Genomic DNA, 20,018 nt, shown 5'->3' with positions numbered 1-20,018 from the left:
TGGGAAGACAAAACATGAATACAGTGGTGGAAGCAAATGGGGCAGAGAAGAGTGATGGATCCAGCAAGTCTGGAAGAGTGGAGACAGTCAGTTTCCTGGGTGTGGGAGACTGGGGAGGGAGGCAAGGGGGAGCTCTGGAGCTCTTTCCTCCCTGTGGAGCAGCCAACGAGAGATGGTGTGGCCAGGGCTGGCTGCTGGACCTCCCAGGGCCTCTCTCCTGATTCCCAAGAAATAATTTTTTTTATGAACTAATTTCTCCTGTTCTCAAAGGAATGTTTGGTTTGTTTTGCTTTATAACAGCTTTGTTGAGATATAATTTGCATGCCACAAAGTTAGCTTTTTTAAATGTACAATGCAGTGGTTTTAGTATACATACAGAATCATGCAACCATTACCATCATCTAATTCAAGAACATTTTCATCACCCTAAAAAGAAATTCCATATCCATTGGCAGTCACTTCCCCTTCCCCTCGTCCCTGGTGACCACTCGTTTACTTTGTGTCTCTATGGATTTGCCTCTTCTGGATAGTTCATATAAATGGAATCCTACAAGATGTGGTCTTTGTGGCTGACTTCTTTCCTCACCTTGTGTTTTCAAGATTCATTCATGTTGTAACATGTAATCAGTACTTCCTTTTTATGATCAAATATTACTCCATTGTATGTGTATGCCACATTTTATTTACCCATTCATCAGCTGATGGGCCTTTTGAGTTCTATTTTTAGCTATTGTGAATAATGCTGCTACTATGAACATTCATCTACAAGTTTCAGTGTGAACATCTGTTTCCATTTTTCTTGGGTATGTATTCAGGAGTGGAATTGCTGGGTCATATGGTAACTCTACATTTAGGGATATTTGTTTTTAATTTCAAATAAACAGTGCAAGAGTGTTTAGGAGAAAAGTCATTCTTGGCTGGCTGAGCTTTTGGAAGGGAGGTTGCCTGCAACCTGGTCCCCTGGCTCCTAAGGTTCAGTGGATCTTGGGTAAGTCCTTTTCCTTGCTGGCTTCTATTTTCTCACGAGTGACATGGGCACTATGTGCTCTTACAGAGCCCTGCTCACCTCAAGGGTTTTTGTTAGTAATTTCTACTTACACAGTGTGTCACGGATTGCAGAGCACTCTGCTTGCTTTAGCCGCTTTGGTTCTTTCGCCTGTGAATTGGGTGTTATTGCTCCAGCTCTGCTGACAGGGAAGCTGAAGCTCAGAGAGGCTACGAACCTCGCTGAGTTTATATTGTGGGTCAAAGGCAGAGCCTGAACTTGAACCCAGATTCATCAGAGTCCAGGTCCCTGGCCTGAAATTCTGCCTCAAATGTGTTTCTGGGCAAAACAAGGCTCTGTGCTCTGTTTTCTATTCTGCATTCTGGGGGCTGGGAAACCGGGGCATGGTTAGATGTGGGTTCTGATGCAGATGAGTGGGATAGGAATAGGGATGTTGCAAAAGCCCACTTTATAGCTGTGTGACTTTAGATAAATGTTCCCACCTCTCTGAGCCTCAATTTCCCCATCCCCAAAATTGAAACAATAATTACTACTCATAGCACTGGAACGAGGACAGGGTAAGATGCATAGGAAATGCCAAGCCTGATGCTGGGCAGGCAGAGGTATTAGTTATATGATGATAGAACCCCTGAGGAGGGCTCGAGGAGGGTGCAGAGGCCTGGGGGACCACCGAGAAGACGTGCCTGGCGTCTGGGCTGGTCAGAGCCGGCATTAAGGCGTCGTCACTCGGGCTGCCAGGAAGGGGAGAGAAAGAGGGGAGTCCCAGAAGTCTCCAGCTTGGGGCTGCCAGAAACCAGGAGGGGTTTCCAGAGATCTCACAAAAACCTCCCACCTCCAGGAGAGTTTGTGGACAGACCCTGCTGGTACCCCCATCCTCACCCCCAGCCGAGCTCGCGGATGCCTGAGAAGGGGGCTTGCATGACTGCCTTCGTTAGCCTGAGTGGTAATAAAACACTTTAAATTTATTGTGACATTTGGATTTAATTAAAAAGTACACACTTAGGGAAGTAGAACATAATGGGGAGAGAGGCAGTGTGGCTTTTCCCCTCCTTTTTCCCCAAACTAATTAGCGTTGTATTTTAAATTGTTTATGTGCCGCTAATCATCGTAATAAATCATTTATACTGAAAAAGACACACTCGGCTGTGCCCGCCTCGCGGGTTCCGCTCGCCAGGCTCTATCGCGAACAAATTGATCTGGAAGTGAATTTATTAACCACTGGGGAAGAAATCATTAGTGCTTTCTCTAAACATTCCCCAGGTACGCTTTATTGCTGCAGTTTATGCTGTAACTAAAAGGAGCATTACCCAGGCCTGTGTTGTAATTTCCTTACAGAGCCTGCAGCCCACTCCCAAGCCAGGGCAGGAGGGGTTAGGGCATCCCTGCCTGCTCTCCCTTAAGTGGTCTGCTGACTCCAGCCCCCTCCCGGCGCACCTCACCCCAGCAGGGGCTCCCTGTGAGGTCTCTGCGGACCCATGGCCTCGGCTACCCCTTCTGTTGCCTCTCAGCAGAAGAGTGGTTCCCAGTCACTCGTGTCTCTGTCTCAGGAGTGTGGCTTAAAGTTGATGGCTAGTCTTGAGTTTGGAAGACTGGCGAGTAGAGGCTATGAGGTCATTGGGGTCAGACAGGCTTGTCATGGACCGGCTTCCTCACCCAGCAATGAGGAAGGCCTCAGTGCTGGGCTGATCATAGGCTTGGAGGAACAAATATGGCTGAGTAGGGACCTGGCAGGAGCAGGGAGCCATAGGTGGGCTGCCAGGAGCATCCTCTGCGGGCCCTGGGGCCTCCTCCAAGGTGTGGCTGGAGCGGTCTGTTAACCTCAGTGTCCTCGTGGGGCCTGCTGCCCTGTGTGTCCCTGTCTACCTCCCTGAACAGGGCGCAGTGCTCCACACATGGTCTGACCAGTAACAGGCAGCATGCTTGTCAGCTCCCTGGCCTGTGGGGCCTGCTGCCCTGTGTGTCCCTGTCTACCTCCCAGGGTAGGGCCCTGAACAGGGCGCAGTGCTCCACACGTGGTCTGACCAGTAACAGGCGGCATGCTTGTCAGCTCCCTGGCCCGCAGACGCCTCGCCTCCGATAATGCAGCCTGGGGCCCCGCCAGCTTTCCCAGCAGCCCCGCTGCTTCGCTGACTCGCACGCAGATGCCACTGTCTGTCCCTTTGCTCTGGGGGCTTCACTCGCCCTCCACAGGGCCTGCATTCTACGACACTCACGACAGGCTTCTTCCCACCACGCTTCCAGAGGGGAAATGCACTTCTGAACCAGAATCTCCTCCCTGGGAGCCCAGGACTGGTGTAGGCTACAAATCTCTGCCTGTCTGAGCCCAAGGCTCGCATTCCCAATGGTTTCAGCCACTGGTGCCCCATGAGCCTCCTCAGCCAGGCTGGGGGTGGGGGTTAAGGGAATCTGGCCCGCAGGGGCCTTGCACTTAGCTCCTCTCATCCAGGTGCGTAAAGGAGGGCGGAGGAGCCCCCAAAGCCTCACCAGGAAGCCCCAGGACAGCATCTCAGGCAGGCACCCCAGAGGTAGTGCTTGTGAGGTGAGCCCCAGGGGTTCCTGTCCCTGCAGCTCCCGGGGGCGGGGTCTGGAGTCTCCCTCCTCGCCAGCTTGCCTCCCTCGTCATCCAGCCCAGTGGCTGGCAGGTGGGCCTGGCTGCTTCCAGGAGGAAGCAGGACTCAGCAGCTGGCCGGGCCCAGCCTGCCTGGAGGGTCCCTTCTTTGCGTCTGGAGAACACATTTAAAAGTTTGAATTCAAAATTGATTTTGAAGGGCCCTAATCTCCGATCCCCTGGCGCTCACGGTGTGTCTGCCGCTCCTGCCAGACTCTCGTTTTCTGGTTCAGTGCCTTGGTGCTCACGTCCCTGATGCTGTGAAATTGAGACTCGTCTGGGAGTCCGTGCCCTCCTCCTTCTCTGCGGAGATTGCAGGCCCCTCGGGAGCCCTGTTTCATTAGACGGGTGACTCGGGCTTTGCGGGTGCCCAGGGAGCAGCTGGGTTGCTGTCTGGGGAATGTACCTTCCAGACACTTCCCTGCTGGTCCCCACAGCTGTGCAGCTCCAAGCAGCATCCTGTCAAGGGCCCTGGGGGCTAGCTCCAGCAGCCCGGGATGGGATAGGGTTTGGTGGAGGCTACAGAGAGAGAAAAGCTTGGGCCTGGGATTTTCTGCAGCAAATTTCAGGGGCTTTTTCCTCCCACTGGGCCCCCAGCGCTTAGACTAGACCGGAAGAGTGGTCATATCTGTCAGCCAAGAGGACCCTCAGGTGGGTGACTGGGGAGGTTAGGCCTGTGTCGGGAGGAGGAGGTGCCCAGGCCACAAATGCAAAGGGAAAGACAGCTGCTGTGGTTACACAGATGCCTGTGCTCTGGCTCCACCCCCAGTCCCTGAGGGTTGGGATGGAGTAGTTACATGCAAGGGTCTGCAGGGCCTGAAGGGCAGGATTGCTGTTCCTTTATCGAAGGGATAGAAAGCTTGTATTTGTACAAGAGCCGTCGTTTCTCAGCGGGAGTCCTGCACTGCGCTGCGATGGGCCTCTCAAAAATCCAGATTGTGGCAGGCAGGACCTAGGCATTGCTTTGTTTGTTAGGCCTTAAAGCTACAGGTGCTTTGGGGCTGGGGGCTCAGGTCAGCAGCAAGCCTGATTCAGGCTCCTGTCTCAGGGGAGCCTGCCTATCTGCATCAGCCAACCTGGCCAGCAGACTCTTGCCAGTCATATCTGAGTATCTTCATTCATTAACTGAACTGATGGTTAAAAAGGGAGCTGTGGGGCTCAACACTGGGGACACAATGGTGAACAAGCCAGGCAGGGCCCGAAACAGGCCTTCATGGGGCTTACAATCTTATGAGAGAGACCATTTTTTTTTCCCAAGTAAAATCACAGAAAAGTAAAACAATTACAAATTGTGATAAAAACTCAAAAGGAAATGACAAGGGGGTCATTTAAATAAGGAAATAAGGAGGTCAAGGAAGGCCTTTCTGAGGAGATGGCAGTGAAGCCGAAAGCCAAAGATGAGAAGGAGCCAGCCATGTGAAGAGGCAGGAAGGTGTTCTATAAAGGGGGAAACAGCATGTGCAAAGGCCCTGTGGCAGTAGGGAGATCTAGAATGTGACTGGAGTGCTGTATGAGAGAGGGAGGCAGCGGCAGACCCACATGAGGATATCATGGGCTTGATCAAGAGTGTGAACTCTTAGGCCACTGGAAGTTATGGAAGGGTTTTAAGCTGACCAGTAACATGACCTACTTTGGAAAGATTTCTCCAGCTGCTGTGTGAAGAACGGATTGTAGATCCTAGACACGAGAGGCTGGTGGGGAGTTATGCTGATAATGTGGCGAAAGATGGTGGCAGTGCTGGAAATGAAAAGAAGCAGGTGGGATGGGGAGAAGGAGTCAGCAGAGGAATGGGGACGAGGATAACGAGAGGTCTGAAGATGACTGAGTTTCTGGCCGGAACATCTGGGTGGGTGATGGTGTTTGTATGGTGAGGGGAAGCTTGGGTAAGAGTGCAGAGCCCAGGTTTGGAGGAGGCGATCTAGAGTCCTATTGCTTTCAAGATACATCTGGGACTTTACAGAGACCACCAGAGAGTTGGAAGAAAATGCCTACACTCCCCCCCTGCAGTTAACTACGCAGTTAACTTAAGCATCATTCCAAGCGACAAACAAAGAGCACATTCTGACGTCTCTAAATTCCCCTCACCAAAGAGCCCAGGAAACTGTGTGTGGTTCACGTGCCGGTTCCAATCGGACCTGCTCCGGTGTCTCTCAGTGAACCCTCCAGGCCCCTGCAAGTTCCCCACTGGGTCCCCTCAAGCTGTTTCCTAACACAGGGCTGTGTGGGGCCCAGCTTCCCTCCACAATGAGGTGTGTGGAAGCCCCTCCGCCCCATTGTCTACACACACTGGAAGGTCACTGCGGGTTGAGGCTCTAGGACACTCCATTCCTAGGAAGGTTTGCCTCCACCAGCACACGCTGCAGAAATGCCTGCTGCTTCGTGCTCCTGCATAGGAATGCTCCTCCATGGGGCCTTGGGGACCGGAAGCCCACCCTGACCGGTGGATCCCAGCAAGGGGCCTCTAGAGCCTTCTTCTCTTCCCAAGGTCAAGATTGGGTCCAAGCAGAAGTTCACTGTCGCCGTGGCTCAGGAAAAAGATGATGCCGTGTTGCCTCTGGCCCTGATAGAGAGCAGGGAGGGGCTGGGGCCAGTCGCCTGGGTCTGAAGGCCCGCTTGGCCCCTCACAGCTGTGCCCTCCGGCAGGTTCTATGATTTCCCTGACCTCAGTGATGAGGATGAGAGTTAATGAGAATAAAGCACCTGGCACACAGTAGGTATTTAATACAGGGTATTATCATGTGATTGAATGGGACTACAGTGGCTGCAGATGTTTGGAGACATCTATACTCTTCCCTACTGTGGTGGACTGTGGAGACCAGGAGGGACTGGGTGCTTTAGAGAAGGCAAGCATTGCCGGACAGCCTTTATTTATTTACTAGATGCCCGTTGCACGAATTTCATGCACTCGGGTGCCACGGAGGCAGGAGAGGCTCCTGCCACCGCTGCTGCGCTCACCAGCCATGAGACCGGCTTCTGGCTGAGCGGCACTCCCCCTGTGGGAGTGCACTGACCACCAGGGGGCAGCTCCTGAGTTGAGCGTCTGCCCCCTGGTGGTCAGTGTGCATTATAGCGACTGGTCATTCCGCCGTTTGGTCTATTTGCATATTAGCCTTTTATTATACAGGATTTTTACTGATTTCAGAGAGGAAGGGAGAGGGAGAGATAGAAACATCAATGATGAGAGAGAATCATTGATCGGCTGCCTCCTGTACACCCCACACCAGGGATTGAGCTTGCAACCCAGGCATGTGCCCTGACCGGGAGTTGAACTGTGATTGTCTGGTTCATAGATTGACTCTCAACCACTGAGCCACAGCTGCGGGGCTGGACTGCTTTTAAATGTCTTACCTGAGCCAGCCCCTCTCCAGGACCTCTTCCTTCCCATTTCCTCATTGACACACAAGCCCCTGGCTGTTGGTTGAGGGTTCCCCCCACTATTGTGGCTCTGGGTCTGGAGCCCCCAGCTTTTCCCTCACAGCTCGACCCTCCCCCTTGAGGCCATGTGCCATCTCAAGGCTTCTTCGTCACTGTCAAGGCTACAAAGCAAATATCTTGGGTCTGCCTCTACACAGCCCTCCTGCTCCCTGCCCAGCCCCTGTCCCTTCTATGTCCTTAGTTTCTGGTCCATGTCTCCCTTTGACCTTGCCCAGATGCCCTTTTAAGATCCGACAGCAACCATACTTCTAAAGGACCAGCAGATGAGCAGAAACAACCTGTGACCCACCAGAGCATGGGCCATAGTTCCCCCTGGTCTCAGCCCAGGCCCTGCTCTACACATGCCCTCACCCCAGCCCAGCATCATCCGGCCTGCAGCTGTACAGGAGCACCCAGATGCTGCTCCAGGGAGGCCGTGGGCGTGTGCTGGGTGAGAACCTGAGCTCTGGAATCTGGGGCGCTGGGGCTCCAACCCCTGCCCTGTACCCTTCCAGCTATGTGGCCTGGGGAAGGGCCTGGACCTCCCTGGGCCTCTGTTTCCTCACCTGTCGGATGGGGATGATCATTGAGTACCTGGGAGTTAAAATGAGGATTCAGTGAGAGGACAGATGCAGTAAGTGCTGGTGAAAGGTGGGTTTCCTGAAGAGACATACAAAGTCCTGACTGAGGGGGCTCCATCTTACTAGTAGTTCTTTTTTAAAAAAAATTGAGATGTGAAATATACGCAGTAAATTGCAAGAGTCTCAAATGTTCATTCCAGCGAATGTTTACATATGTATACATCATTTTAACACCACCCAGACCAAGACAGAGGGCATTCCCAGCACCTCCGAGGGCTTCCCCGCACCCCCTGCCAGGCGATAGCACACCCGTTATTCTGACGTCTATCACAGATCGTTTTGCCTGTTGGGGAATTACATATAAATAGAATTATATGGTATGTGCCTTGTTGTGTCTGACTTCTTTCATTCAGCATTATGATTCATCCATATTGCCGTGTGTATCAGTGATCTGTCCCTTTTCACTGCTGTGGACCCTTTTATTGTATGAATATACCATAATTCATTATCCATTTTACTGTCGGTGGGCATTTGTGTTGTCTTCAGTTGGGAGTTATTATGAAGTAAATGGCTGTGAACATCCTTGTATATATCTCCTTTGGTGGACATAAGGTCTCCTTTCTGTTGGGCATATGGCCAGGAATAGAATTGTTGGGTCATGAGATACACATACATTTTCTTAGCTGATTTTGTAAAGCTAAGCACTGTTCTACGTACGTCATGTCTATTAATCTAATTTAATACTCAAAGTAATCCTTCAGAGTAGGCTGTCCTTGTTTAGCAGGTGAGTAAACTGAGGCAGAACTAGGAAGTGGTGGAATTCAAGCTGAGGCCATCTGTCTGCAGGGCCCCCAGTCTTAGCCTCTACGACTCTAACACCCCCTTTAGGGGCAGTCCCAGCATGAGAGGGGCCAGTTCCTCCGCTGAGCTGACCGCACCCCGTGAGCCAAGCCTCAGCCTCCCTCACTGGCCCCAGCGGGAGTTGGAGGCCACAGGACCCTGCTTCTCTCCCTCACTAACCCAGGAAGCACGCTGCCTGCGAATGGGGGCGCAGAGGGCGGTGATGAGCGTGCCCTAGGCGGCTGTCGCCGTGCATTTCAACAGTTGTTCTCATTGGCTTTTGATTCCAAATGAGTAGGAAATGCTATTAGTTCAGGCCTCGCCTGCCGCGTGGCAAGGCCCTGGGATAGGAGTGCAGTGAGACGAGAAATTGTGGAGATAAAACTGGTGTGAAATGGAGGCCTTCTCACAAGGCTGGATGTGTCCGTGCGAAATGAAGTGACTTCTGAGAAAACGAGATTTAAAGAGATTCTGCAGAATTAGATTACACTTTCAAATTTCCTTATTAAACGGCATTGATGCCAAGGAGGGGCTGAGGTTGGCTCCGTTTCTGATTCTACACTGCAGTTCCAGGCCCAGGTGTGGGCCCAGGTGGGTACAGCACCTTGCAGGTGGTAGGGACCCAGATTCCTGAAGGCCATAGACGCCTCACCACCACCACCACACACACACACACACACACACACACACACAGAGCAGCTGAAGTGGGTGTGATGATGGTGGGACTTCCTGGATAGCTTCCACCACTCCACATAAGTCCATGTGGGTGGAACCTGGGGGCTCGCACTCTTCCTTTCCCCGGGAAAGTGGTTTTGAGAACAGATCACTAAGCCTTTTGTTCAAATCAGAGCTTGATTTTGAGCGACGTCCCACTCTTTGGAAATGCAGTTTTTCAAAAGGCAATAAAAGCCCAGGTGACTGCTTGTGCGTATGTGTGCATATGTTTACACACGCACATCCAGGCATGTGCGTGCTTGGATGCATGCCTATGTATTTTCATGCAACTTACTGAGCAGCTACTATACTTCACACTGTGCTGGGCACTAGAATAAAATTGTTGTGGGGAGAATACATAGACACAGTCCCGCCTCTTGTGGACCTAATGTATGTGTGTGTCATTCCATGTACCTGTATTTGTGTGTGGCTGTGTATATTTGCATGTGTGTCCTGCACCTGTGTACCACCCAGGTTTCCTAATCTCTGCAGTGCCTCCCACCTGGGTCCGTAGCCCCTCAGAGGTTAGCCCAGCCGTGGGCAAACTACGGCCCGCGGGCCGGATCCAGCCCGTTTGAAATGAATAAAACTAAAAAAAAAAAAAGACCGTACCCTTTTATGTAATGATGTTTACTTTGAATTTATATTAGTTCACACAAACACTCCATCCATGCTTTTGTTCCGGCCCTCCGGTCCAGTTTAAGAACCCATTGTGGCCCTTGAGTCAAAAAGTTTGCCCACCCCTGGGTTAGCCACACACAGGCTGGCAGCAGAGCAGGTGAGTCCAGTGCTGGGGCCCCAAAAACAGACTGCCCGGGTTCAAATCCCCGCTCTGTCCCCGACTAACTGTGTCGCCCATGACACGTCATAGCCTTTCTCGTGCCCCCATTTCCCTGCTGTTAAATGAGAAGAATGATGGTACCTACCTCATAAGGCAGTTGTGAGCCAAGTGCCCAGAAGTTGAGCACTAACTGTTCCATTGGCGTTGTCTCCCCACAGACCTCTCTTAGCCCCGGGAAAGCCCCGCCCAGGCTTCCTGCCTGCCCCAGAGGAGGGGAGGGCGCCCATGGTGAGAAAGGGAAGCCCCAGAACGGGACTGGGCAGCTGTGTGGTGCTGTGTGGGCACAGGTTGGCACTGGGACTGAGGTACAAGGGGAGATTATGAGAAATACCAAGGCCACACGTGCCTGTGCCCCCAGGGCTTGCTCCAGAGCAGCCAGAGGGACCTGCCCCGAACTGCCACCCTCTGAGCTGCCACAGCAAACCCTTCCCACTCGCTGGACATGGGACAGCCTAACAGAGGGTCTGACTTCCTTCTGCACACGTTGGCAGTGACCACTGGGCGTCCTCTGGGTCATGCTGGACTCTAGTCAGTACCCGTGTGACTCTTACCACAGTGGCACATTCATACCAGTTTAGTCTCCTCAAAATAAGTGCCCATCACTATTTGGGGGATCTGAGATGGAGCTGTGACTGACGTCATCCTTTCCCATGGACCGAATGGGGTGGGGTGACCCTCAGCAGAGCTAACTTCCGACTCTCAGGTCCAGTTAGTCCTGAACACATATTAACTCCTTTATTCCTCGTGGTAATGCTGTGAGGTGAGTACTATCTTCACGCTCATTTTATAACAAAGAAAACTGAGGCACAGAGGAGTGAAAGTCACACAGTCAAAGATGTCAGATAAACCCACATTGAAAGATATTCCATAAAAACCTAGTCTGTATTCCAAAAATGTCCGTGTCTGGAAGCACAAAGGCTTAGGAATTCTTCCAGATTTAAGTAGACTAAACTTGACAACTGAAGGCAATGCATGATTCAGAATTTTATTGCCATACAAGACATTTGGAATCATTGGTGAAATCGGAATGAGATCTATAGATTAGATAGCAGTACTATGTCAGTGATAATGTCCTGGTTTTGATAATCGTACTATGCTCGTGGGGGAGAATGCCCTTGCTTTTAGGACATAACACCAAAGTATTAAAGGGTATAGGGGCTTCATCTCTAAAACAACTCAAATGAGTCAGGAAAAATATTATAGATAGGTAGATAGGTAGGTAGATAGATAGATAGTAAATATGGTAAGATTATTTGGGGGATCTGGGTGAAGGATATACAGGAGTTCTTTCTATTCTTGCAACTTTTCTGAAAGCTTGCGATTATATCAAGACAAAAAGTTATAGAGAAAAGAAACCGAGTGGCAGAGCGGGGAAGGCGGTCGGCCTGGAGTGCATGTTGGTTCCTATTCGTCCCCTCTGAACGCCGGGCTCTGTGCTGTGGCTTCCCGTGCGCAACCTCATTCTACCCTCGCCACAGTCTGTGTGGGAAGAGACCATTGCCCCCGTGTCACAGATGCAAGTCAGGAAGGTGACGGGATTTGCTCCAGGCCCTCCAGCTGCTTAGGACACGTCCCAGACTGGAAAGTGGGCTCCGAGTTCAAGGCTTGTGCTCTTTGCCTCAACCCATCTGTTGCCTCTTCCCTTTGGGGCAGAGTGGGGTGGGCAGGTAAGGCCTTTCTTCCTGGAGCAGTGGCAGTGTGAGGGCCCCAGACAGAAGCAAACAAGATCCACTTGCAGGATGGAGGGGGTGCTATTCCAGGGTTCTGCGGGGAGCAGATCAACAGTGCCCCGCAGGACATGCTGGGCTGTGGAAGGGGCCGCACATGCCAGGTGGAGCTGCCAGTGGTGGCCACAATGGCTGCAGGCAGGGGAGCCACACGGCAGGCCCGGGGTGACCTGGGGCTGGGTGGGGTGGGCATTCTGGGTAGGAGGACGGGCCTTGGAGGAGCTCACTAGGAGGGGGCAGGAGTGCTCCACAGCCAGGATCTGCCTCCTCTCCAAGTTGGAGGCATTGGTGGGATCAGGAGCCAACGGGCTTGGCAGTTTGGAGAAGTCCACTTGCCGGATCTGAAAGGCAGCTGGCCTGGGATTGGTGGGCAGGATGGCTGCAGACTTGGGCCTGGCTGGCAGACCACCTGGGGAGTCCATGCGAAGAGGAGGGCTGCTCTCTGGTTGGAGGGAAGTGGGGAGGAAGAGCTGAATGACCTCTGGCAGTCCCTCCGATCACCTGGACTGTCTGGCTTTTTCCCAGATTAAAGAGCTGAGGGTAAGTGTCTGGCAGCTGGATGAGTCAGACTGGGAGGCTGCCTCCTTCCCCTGTCAGCCCGCCCAGGGTGGAGACAGGGTAGGGGTTTGGCCAATCTCCCCGCAGATGTCCCCTCCACACCCTGAGATCTGAGGGGAGCACGGGGGCTGAGTGAACTGGTTTGTTTGGCCAGGTCCCCTGCATGTGTCTGAGCGTGTGTGGGCGTGTGCGGCAGGCGCACACATCACCCATTGTAAAAGATCAGTGTTTTCATGGGTGAGTAGTAATTACTGGGTAATGCTTTAAAACCTTTCCTGAAGGAGCGCAAACCTGTTTTTTTCTAAAGTCAGGAGTACATTAAAAGGATTACCATGTAGATTTGATTTTTAGATAACACTAAAATGGATCCCAAATGGACTTCAGCAAAGGGATGCTATCTCCTTAATGGAAAGTGCATGGCCCGAGGCTCAGCTCCCAGAGCCAGGCAGGGGAGGGAGGGGGGAGAGGTGTCTGCAGGGCCGGCTGACAGGCTGGGTGGGGGCTGGGGAGGCAGGGTGCCCAGGGAGAGCCTGGACCCTCTAGGGAGCAGGGACCCATTGGTAACTCCTCAGAGCCTCCTTACCTTTCCAGGAGTTTTTTCAAGTCTTGCGGACTAACCCAGGGAGAGAAAGCACAGCGTGGGCGCTCCATAAAGAAGGGAGGGACCAGTCAGACTTCTCCCAGGACCTCAGCCTTTCCAGGCAGAGAAAGTTCAAGGCCCCCAGATGTTCTGAGACCTCCACCACCAGGCTGGCCCTGGTGTTCTGTCTCAGTGCACTTCTGGCAGAAACCACGTGGCTTCTTAAGACTTCAGGCCCAGGAAGCAGAGTTCAGCACCCTAGAGCAGGGTGCCCAAGCCTTACCAAGAAACTGCCGCATGCCAGGCCCAGCCTGGGCACAGGTAGGAGGTGGGGGACCTGGGCAAGCTTGTTTCTCCTGGCCTCCCTGGGTCCGCTAGGTACCAGCCTGCTCTGGTGATGGAATTGCCGGCTAGTGCTACAGTTTATAGCCCTGTGGCTCAGTGGCCAGGCATTCCGCCCAGGATCCAAGCCAGAGGGAGATGGAGAGGGCAGATGCTCCTAGTGCTGAGATCCCCTATCATTTTGGGGTATAACTTAGTGAGCCAGGTGCATCCCCTGAGGTGGATGGATATACCAGGCCTCACCCCCTCCTACCCCTCGCCAGTGGGAGCACAGCTGAAGAGCTCTGGCTACTGGGGAGGGGTCAGGGAAGCAAGGGCAAATCAGCCTCAGCGTCTATCCTAGAGGCCTGGCCTGAGATTTTCCAAGTTGGTGGCTATGCTGGCTGGGTGCTCCCTCTACAAGCCCTGGAGAGAAATCATCCCACCAGAGACCCCCCAAACCTTCCCACATCTTAACCCCTCCCCCACTTGGCCACACCTGGTTCCTCCCTGTATGTAGGCCAGGTCTTGAAAGAAGCCCTTCCCGCCCGCCTTAGTTCTCAGGGGTGCCTGGTCCCCAGCTGGCCTCCAGGGCTCCTCGGAGCTGTGACCGGGCTGAACCCTCTCAGAAGAGACGCAGGCAGGCCGGGGACAGAGTCGTCCTGAGCCCCATCACTCTCTCAGACCAATTAACCTTTCGAGCTGCACTAAGGAAATCAGGCAGCGAACTTCCCAGCAACAACAGCCCTGCGGGGACTGGAGGAGGGCGGGCGGAGAGAGCCCACAGCAGCCTGTGACACCACCTCCCTGCCCTCACCTGGCCTGCTGCCCTTGGCCCTAGGGCCACCCCCTCTCAGAAAGGAGTCTGAGGAGGCAATGAGGCTGAGAAAGCACAGGAGGAGGGCAGGGTCCCCAGGCGCCAGCTTAACTGGTGCCCCACACTAGCCCCTGGGGCTGCCTGAGCCCCAGTTTCCTCATCTATAGAAGGAGACCGTTTGCTCAGAATCACTCCGAAGGCCCCTCGGACCTCCTACCTGTGGATTTTGAGACTGAGGCCCCTTGGAGGCTGTGGTTCTGCCCCGCTGAGGAAGGGTCACACCAAGGAAGCAGCTCAGACAATGGACTTGGGTGTGGAGGGTGGGGGGGAGCCAGGTGATAGGATTTGAACCCAGAGCCCTGGAGAGTGCAGGGCACGATGGGGCCAAGAGCAGAGGGCAGAGGGCAGGAGCTGGTTGGAGAGCCAGGGAGGCAGGAAAGGGGGGGCTGTTCTCTCCAGAGCCAACCCCTCCATCCACCTGAGCCTGGTCAGGGAGGGAACATCCCACCCCCACCACCTTCACGAGTACTCACAGGCACCTCCACTCCCCCCAGGTGGGAGCTCTGAGACTCCCTGCTCTCCCCACCAAGCCTGGTCTGCACCACACTCAAGCCCCAGGGCTCCACATGTCCAAGCTCCCGGATGACACCTGACATCTGTCCCCCCCCATCTCCTCGGCCGTTCCTCCCTGTGGTCACTCTGCCCGCGTGCATGGGGTGCTCTCCCCACCAAGCCTGGTCTGCACCACACTCAAGCCTCAGGGCTCCACATGGATGTCCAAGCTCCCGGATGACACCTGACATCTGTCCCCATCTCCTCAGCAGTTCCTCCCTGTGGTCACTCCTTGTGCCCGCGTGCATGGGGTGTGAGTGATGCACACACCTGCCCACCGTGCTTCACCGTCCTCTGGTGAATGCCAGGCTTAGATCCCAGCCCCTCGTACTTGGCCTTTTCTTGTACGTTGAGAAGCTCGGTGGGCCCTGGGAGGGGGCCAGTGGCTCTGAGATTCTTATCCTGGTGGGAAGAACAGGGATCCAAAGGCTGGGAGCCTCCCCTGCCTCGGGCCAGGCCAGGGAGGAAGTCTGACTAACTGCAGGCATTGCCGAGGAGAGCTTCCTGCACACACCTGCGTGAGCTCCAGAGTCCTGCTCCCTCCTGGGACTGTCACAGGGCATCTTATATTCTTGACGCCTCCGTGGTTCTGCATGAATAAGCCAAGAGGCTGTAGTCTGACTTTGGGGTTAAAATGGATAAACGCACAGCTGTGTGAGGGAGTCTCGAGATGGCAGGAAGAACTGGGGGTTGTAGTGGACCCCATGCTCTTTATGAGGTTCCATCCTTGGGGCTGCAGGAAGAACCAATGGGATGGTGGCTGCATGAGGCGGGCTTCAGGCCTCCTGTAGATCAGGCTACAGAGGGGGCAGCCGTTGCATGGGGCGGAACAATCAGGGGCCAGGCCTCGGGCCATGTGTGTGCCCTGTGGCAGAGCAGACGTGGGCTCCCCAGTGCTGCCTGGAGCTTCCGGACCGACCTTCACAGGGGAGGGGAACAGACTGTGCCGTGCAGCCCAAAGGACAGGACCCAAGGCCAGGGAGGAGGTTGCCAGGGAGAAAGCGAGGGCTCCTTGGAACCCCATCCTGGAGGGGCACAGCAGAGAGAAGCAGCCAGCTCCCATTCTCAGAGGGCACAGAGCCGCAGGGCCCACCTGTGTCCATCTGTCTCTTGTCTGTCCGTTCGCAGGCGTGCCGATGCTGTCCGTCCAGCCCAAAGGGAAGCAGAAGGGCTGCGCCGGCTGCAACCGCAAGATCAAGGACCGCTACCTGTTGAAGGCTCTGGACAAGTACTGGCACGAGGACTGCCTCAAGTGCGCCTGCTGCGACTGCCGCCTGGGCGAGGTGGGCTCCACCCTCTACACCAAGGCCAACCTCATCCTGTGCCGCCGAGACTACCTGAGGTGGGCCGCCTCCCACCGCTTGGCCCTTCTGCTCAGAGAGCCCTCGGCTGTGGACTCAGCACCCAGAGTGCACAGCCTGAGTGTGTGCTCATCCCAGACTGTCCTGCCCCTGCCCTGTTCCCCCACATGCCCGCGGAGCCCCCATGGCAGGGCCATGCCTTTTACTCCTGGGACTCAGTGGCCAGCACAGGTTCCGGGCAGGCATCTGTAACCACAGGCACCTGAGCTGAGCTTCTCGTGGGCACCAACCTGTCCCTGCCCTGCCTTTGTCAGATGCTTCTGACCCCCCTGTCCCTGGATCTGGGAGGGGCTGCCTCAGAGGGGCTCCCAGGAGCAGGTGGGAAAGCTCTGACGGCCCTGGGTCCTCCTTCCCACCTCTCCCCAGGGCCCAGCTCCCCCCACTTTTCCAGAAGGGCCCTGGGATTAGACGCCCGGATGCCTGGGGAGCCTGGCAGACAGCCAGGCCCTGGGAGAAGGACTGCTGATGTCAAAGCTGAAAGACCTGGGTTTGAACTAGCTCCGAGCCTCAGTCTACCCCTCTGTGAAGTGGTGAAAAGGATAACTTCCCGCTTTGCATTCATCAGATCTCTAACTCCCCCTCCCCCACAGCCTGCATCCTATTCCCTGGGACTGCCTCCCCCAATTAACCCTCCCTTAGGCCGTCTATGACATCAGCAAGGCTGGAAGGAGGCCACAGAGCAAGGGCCTTGGCGGAGACCCAGCATCTGCATTTGGCTCTCACACAGGCTCTGGGTGGTGGCTGGGCCTTGTGGGGAAGAAAGGCCCATCTCATTAATTAATAGGTCGGGGCAAGGGATTCTTGGGGCTCCCTCTGCTCAGGTATGGACGTGGTGAGGGGTGGGCGTATCAGCGGAGGCTCCCTGCTTCCCCAAAGAGCCTAAGATTTACCTGCTTGCAGCTTCCCTTTTAACTTCTGCCTTTTGCAGGAGTTTGTTGCTGTTTGTTGGTTTTTTAAGTGATGCAATAAACCAGGACCCGTGACTCAGTGTTCCTGGCGGGGCTGGAAGAGAGAGGCTGAGGCCGGGAGGAGAGGTTAAGGAAGGGATGCTCCTGGGACTCACCCCCCAATGACCTGGATACAGTGTCCAACTCTGGAGGTTTAGGACATCACCTGGTTGAGAGGAGATGACAGATGAGTCCACGGGACCTGGAGAGGATGGACCACAGGGCAGGTTGGGCTTGTCAGAGAGCGGAAGCACCCACAAGCATTCTGGGCCCTGCCAGCTCCTGGAGCCTGGAGGTGTTTTCCTGGGTGCTGGCAGAGGCCAAGGAATGACTGTGGGGCCAGGTAGGCCAGTGGGCCAGAGTGGGGGTGTGGCTTTCCTTGAGCTTTTCAGCCCCGGAAAAATGGCTCTCCAGAGCTTGCCCCCTCTGCAGCCTTATTGGACTGGTGGCAAGAATGGCCCCTCTTGGCAGGCAGATGCTGTGGCCCAGCCTTTGTCTGCCTTAATCTGAGCCACCACGCAGCTCGGACTGATGAATAATGGAGCCAAGCTCGTCTGCAGACGCCTGAGCTTGAGCTGGACAAATCAGGGATTAGAGGGGCCTCCTGCCTGCCTCTCAGCCCCTTGCCTGACGTGGGGCTTTCTCTGCCAGTGTGCAGGGAAGAAGCTAAGAGAAGCCTGGCTGGCTCAGACCATTGAAACATCCAGTCAGGGATTAGCCGGCGTGGAGGGTGTGAGCTCCCTGTCCCTGGAACTTGGCAGGCAGCAGCTACGAGAAGGGTTGTCTGCCTCAAAGTGGCATTGTGCCACAGGTCCTTGGAACTTCCTTTTGACGTCTATCCTGTTGTAGAAACATCTTTGGACAGGATCATCTAGTCCATCATCCCCTTTTAAAGAGGGATGGACTGAGGTCCAGGGAAAGGAAAAGGGACTTAGGCAAGTCGCATAGTTGAGTTGGTAGCTGAAAAAGACCCCCTTGAAGGGTTGTTGTCAAGGTTAAATGGATTGATCTTTGTAAAGCCCTTAAGACAGTTCCTGGTACATAGTAAACACTATATAGGTGTTCACTACATGAGTTGCAACTGAGCATTTGCAAAAGTTTTCACAACAAGCCTGTGAAGGTTGTATTTCAGTCCCTATTGCACAGTTGAAATAAATGAGGCTCAGAGAGACTGGGAGCCCTACCTGAGGACACACAGCCTATGATTGGCCAGCTACCTCTAATTCCTGGCTTGTGTGAATCTAAAGTCCTGCTCAGGGTCCAGCCCAGTATTCTGGTGACACCAAGGGGCTTGAGGGACCCCAGTGGGAACCTGGGAGGAGGCCTTGCCAGCCCAGCCCAGAGATGGGCAGTGTTAGCTGACCCTTGAGCCCCTACACCTCCATCCCTCAGTTGATGTGCCAATTTCTCTGAAACCTGATCTGTTAGTAAAAGTTAGGGAGACGGGGTTGGGGGGGCCATGGGTGGAGGCAATTGCCCTGCCACCCTCTCCCGAGCTCCCTGGCCGGCTCCTGAGCATCTGCACCCTTCCCTCTGCAGGCTGTTTGGCACCACGGGAAACTGCGCTGCCTGCAGCAAGCTGATCCCAGCCTTCGAGATGGTGATGCGGGCCCGGGACAATGTGTATCACCTCGACTGCTTCGCCTGCCAGCTCTGCAACCAGAGGTGAGTGCTAGACGGGTAGAAAGTCCAACACACTCACTAGGCCCCAGGTGACTCCTGCCAGAAAGACCAGAAGCTGTGGAGGCCTGCATGCAGATGTGGGTCCTGTGTGTGCATGTGGCTGCATGTGCACGCTGTCCTGAGTACTAGTATGTGTGTACATATGTGTGTTTTATATATACCTAAGCCCTGTAGTCAAATGTGTGTGTTCCCACACTGTGTGTGCATGCACTGTGTATGCATACCCCTCTCTCCTTTCCATCTCTACCTCTGTCCTCTCTGGGTCTTTTCTTGTTTCTTTGTTCTGTCTGTGTGAATGTAGTGGATGGGAGCATGTGTGGGCTTACTGTGTATGCACAGGGTGCCATGTGCATGTGTGGTTTTAAATATCCATGTCCATTTGGGTATATGCATGTGTTTCTAGGTGTCCATATACAAATGGGGGTATGTGTGTACTCTGTGCGTGATGAGTAGGCATGTGCAGGAAAAGACCCATTTTAAATGTGCATGTACAAGGGTTCTGTACACATGCCCTGTGCCCTTAGTGTGTGCCATGTGCATGTATGTTCTAGTGAGAAGGGGTTCCCAGGCCTGGAGGGCGAAATCTCTTCAGGGAACAGCCCCTCCTTGGTGACCCCTCTTCTGTGATTCTGGTTCCAGCCCAGCCTTCTCTCTGGTCTTTTGGCCCCAGCCCTGTGGGAGACCTCAGGGACCTATGGGGCTAGCGCCCTCCTGGCTGGGGGGATAGGAAGGAGCGTATGCAAGTATTCCCAGAGGACTAGGTCCTGAGGGACCTGTAGGGAACACTGGCCTGGCTGGGGCTCTGCCAGACCCACTGCTAGGAGGGCTCGGTGACGTTGCAGCGCCACCTGGTGGTCATAGTGGGATCTGCTAGGACCCTGGGGTCTGCTCAGCCACCTTGGGGACATCTTTGAGGGAAGGGCTGAATCCTCCAGGACTTAAGGAAGACTGGATGAAGAGAGGGAAAGGCAGAGCCCTCCTTGGTAGGGGGCAGATGGTGGAACAGGGTCCCCTCCTCCTGGACAGATGCTCCAGGAAACCCACAGGTTCTGTTTAGAGAGAGTGCCTTTCACTGACCATCCTCTTAAATTGGGGAGGGGACAGAAGGGTGGGAAAATCAACTATTTTACTCCTTTCTCCTTCCCATCTCTACCTCTGTCCTCTCTGGGTCTTTTCCTGTTTCTTTGTTCTCCTCTCTCTTTCTCCCTCTCTGGGACAGGGGTAGCTTATTCCCATCCCTTCCCACTCACCCCAGCCCTCCATGGGGGCTCTGATTGGAAGGCCTGTGGCCCAGGCTTATCTGCCTGTCCCACCCCCCAGGCTGCAGGGCCTGGTGGAGGGCCGGGCTAACCCACGGACTTTAGGGTGTGCCCTCTGGAAAGTTCAAGGAGCAAGCCCCCCAGGGCCT

General features: G+C 54.3%; 1 protein-coding gene across 2 annotated transcripts in view; it reads left to right on the top strand.

Annotated features, from left to right (window-relative positions):
- Positions 1–20,018, top strand: part of LMO1 (LIM domain only 1 (rhombotin 1)) — a 48,012-nt gene that overhangs the window by 27,484 nt on the left and 510 nt on the right. Inside the window, exons 2-4 of one of the 2 annotated variants that reach the window (XM_014545831.1) lie at positions 8,664–8,669; positions 15,748–15,961; positions 18,467–18,592. In XM_014545831.1, coding sequence (XP_014401317.1) covers positions 15,756–15,961; positions 18,467–18,592 — 332 coding nt within the window. In that variant the 5' untranslated portion in view covers positions 8,664–8,669; positions 15,748–15,755. The remainder of the gene's footprint in view (positions 1–8,663; positions 8,670–15,747; positions 15,962–18,466; positions 18,593–20,018) is intronic. The other variant, XM_005873942.2, reaches the window with a different exon arrangement.

The sequence above is a fragment of the Myotis brandtii genome, unplaced genomic scaffold (genome assembly GCF_000412655.1).
Source record: "Myotis brandtii unplaced genomic scaffold, ASM41265v1 scaffold422, whole genome shotgun sequence".
In the NCBI taxonomy this organism is placed as follows: Eukaryota; Metazoa; Chordata; class Mammalia; order Chiroptera; family Vespertilionidae; genus Myotis; species Myotis brandtii.
The sequence above is the reverse complement of the archived record's forward strand: the minus strand, read 5'-3'. Positions and strand labels throughout refer to the sequence as shown.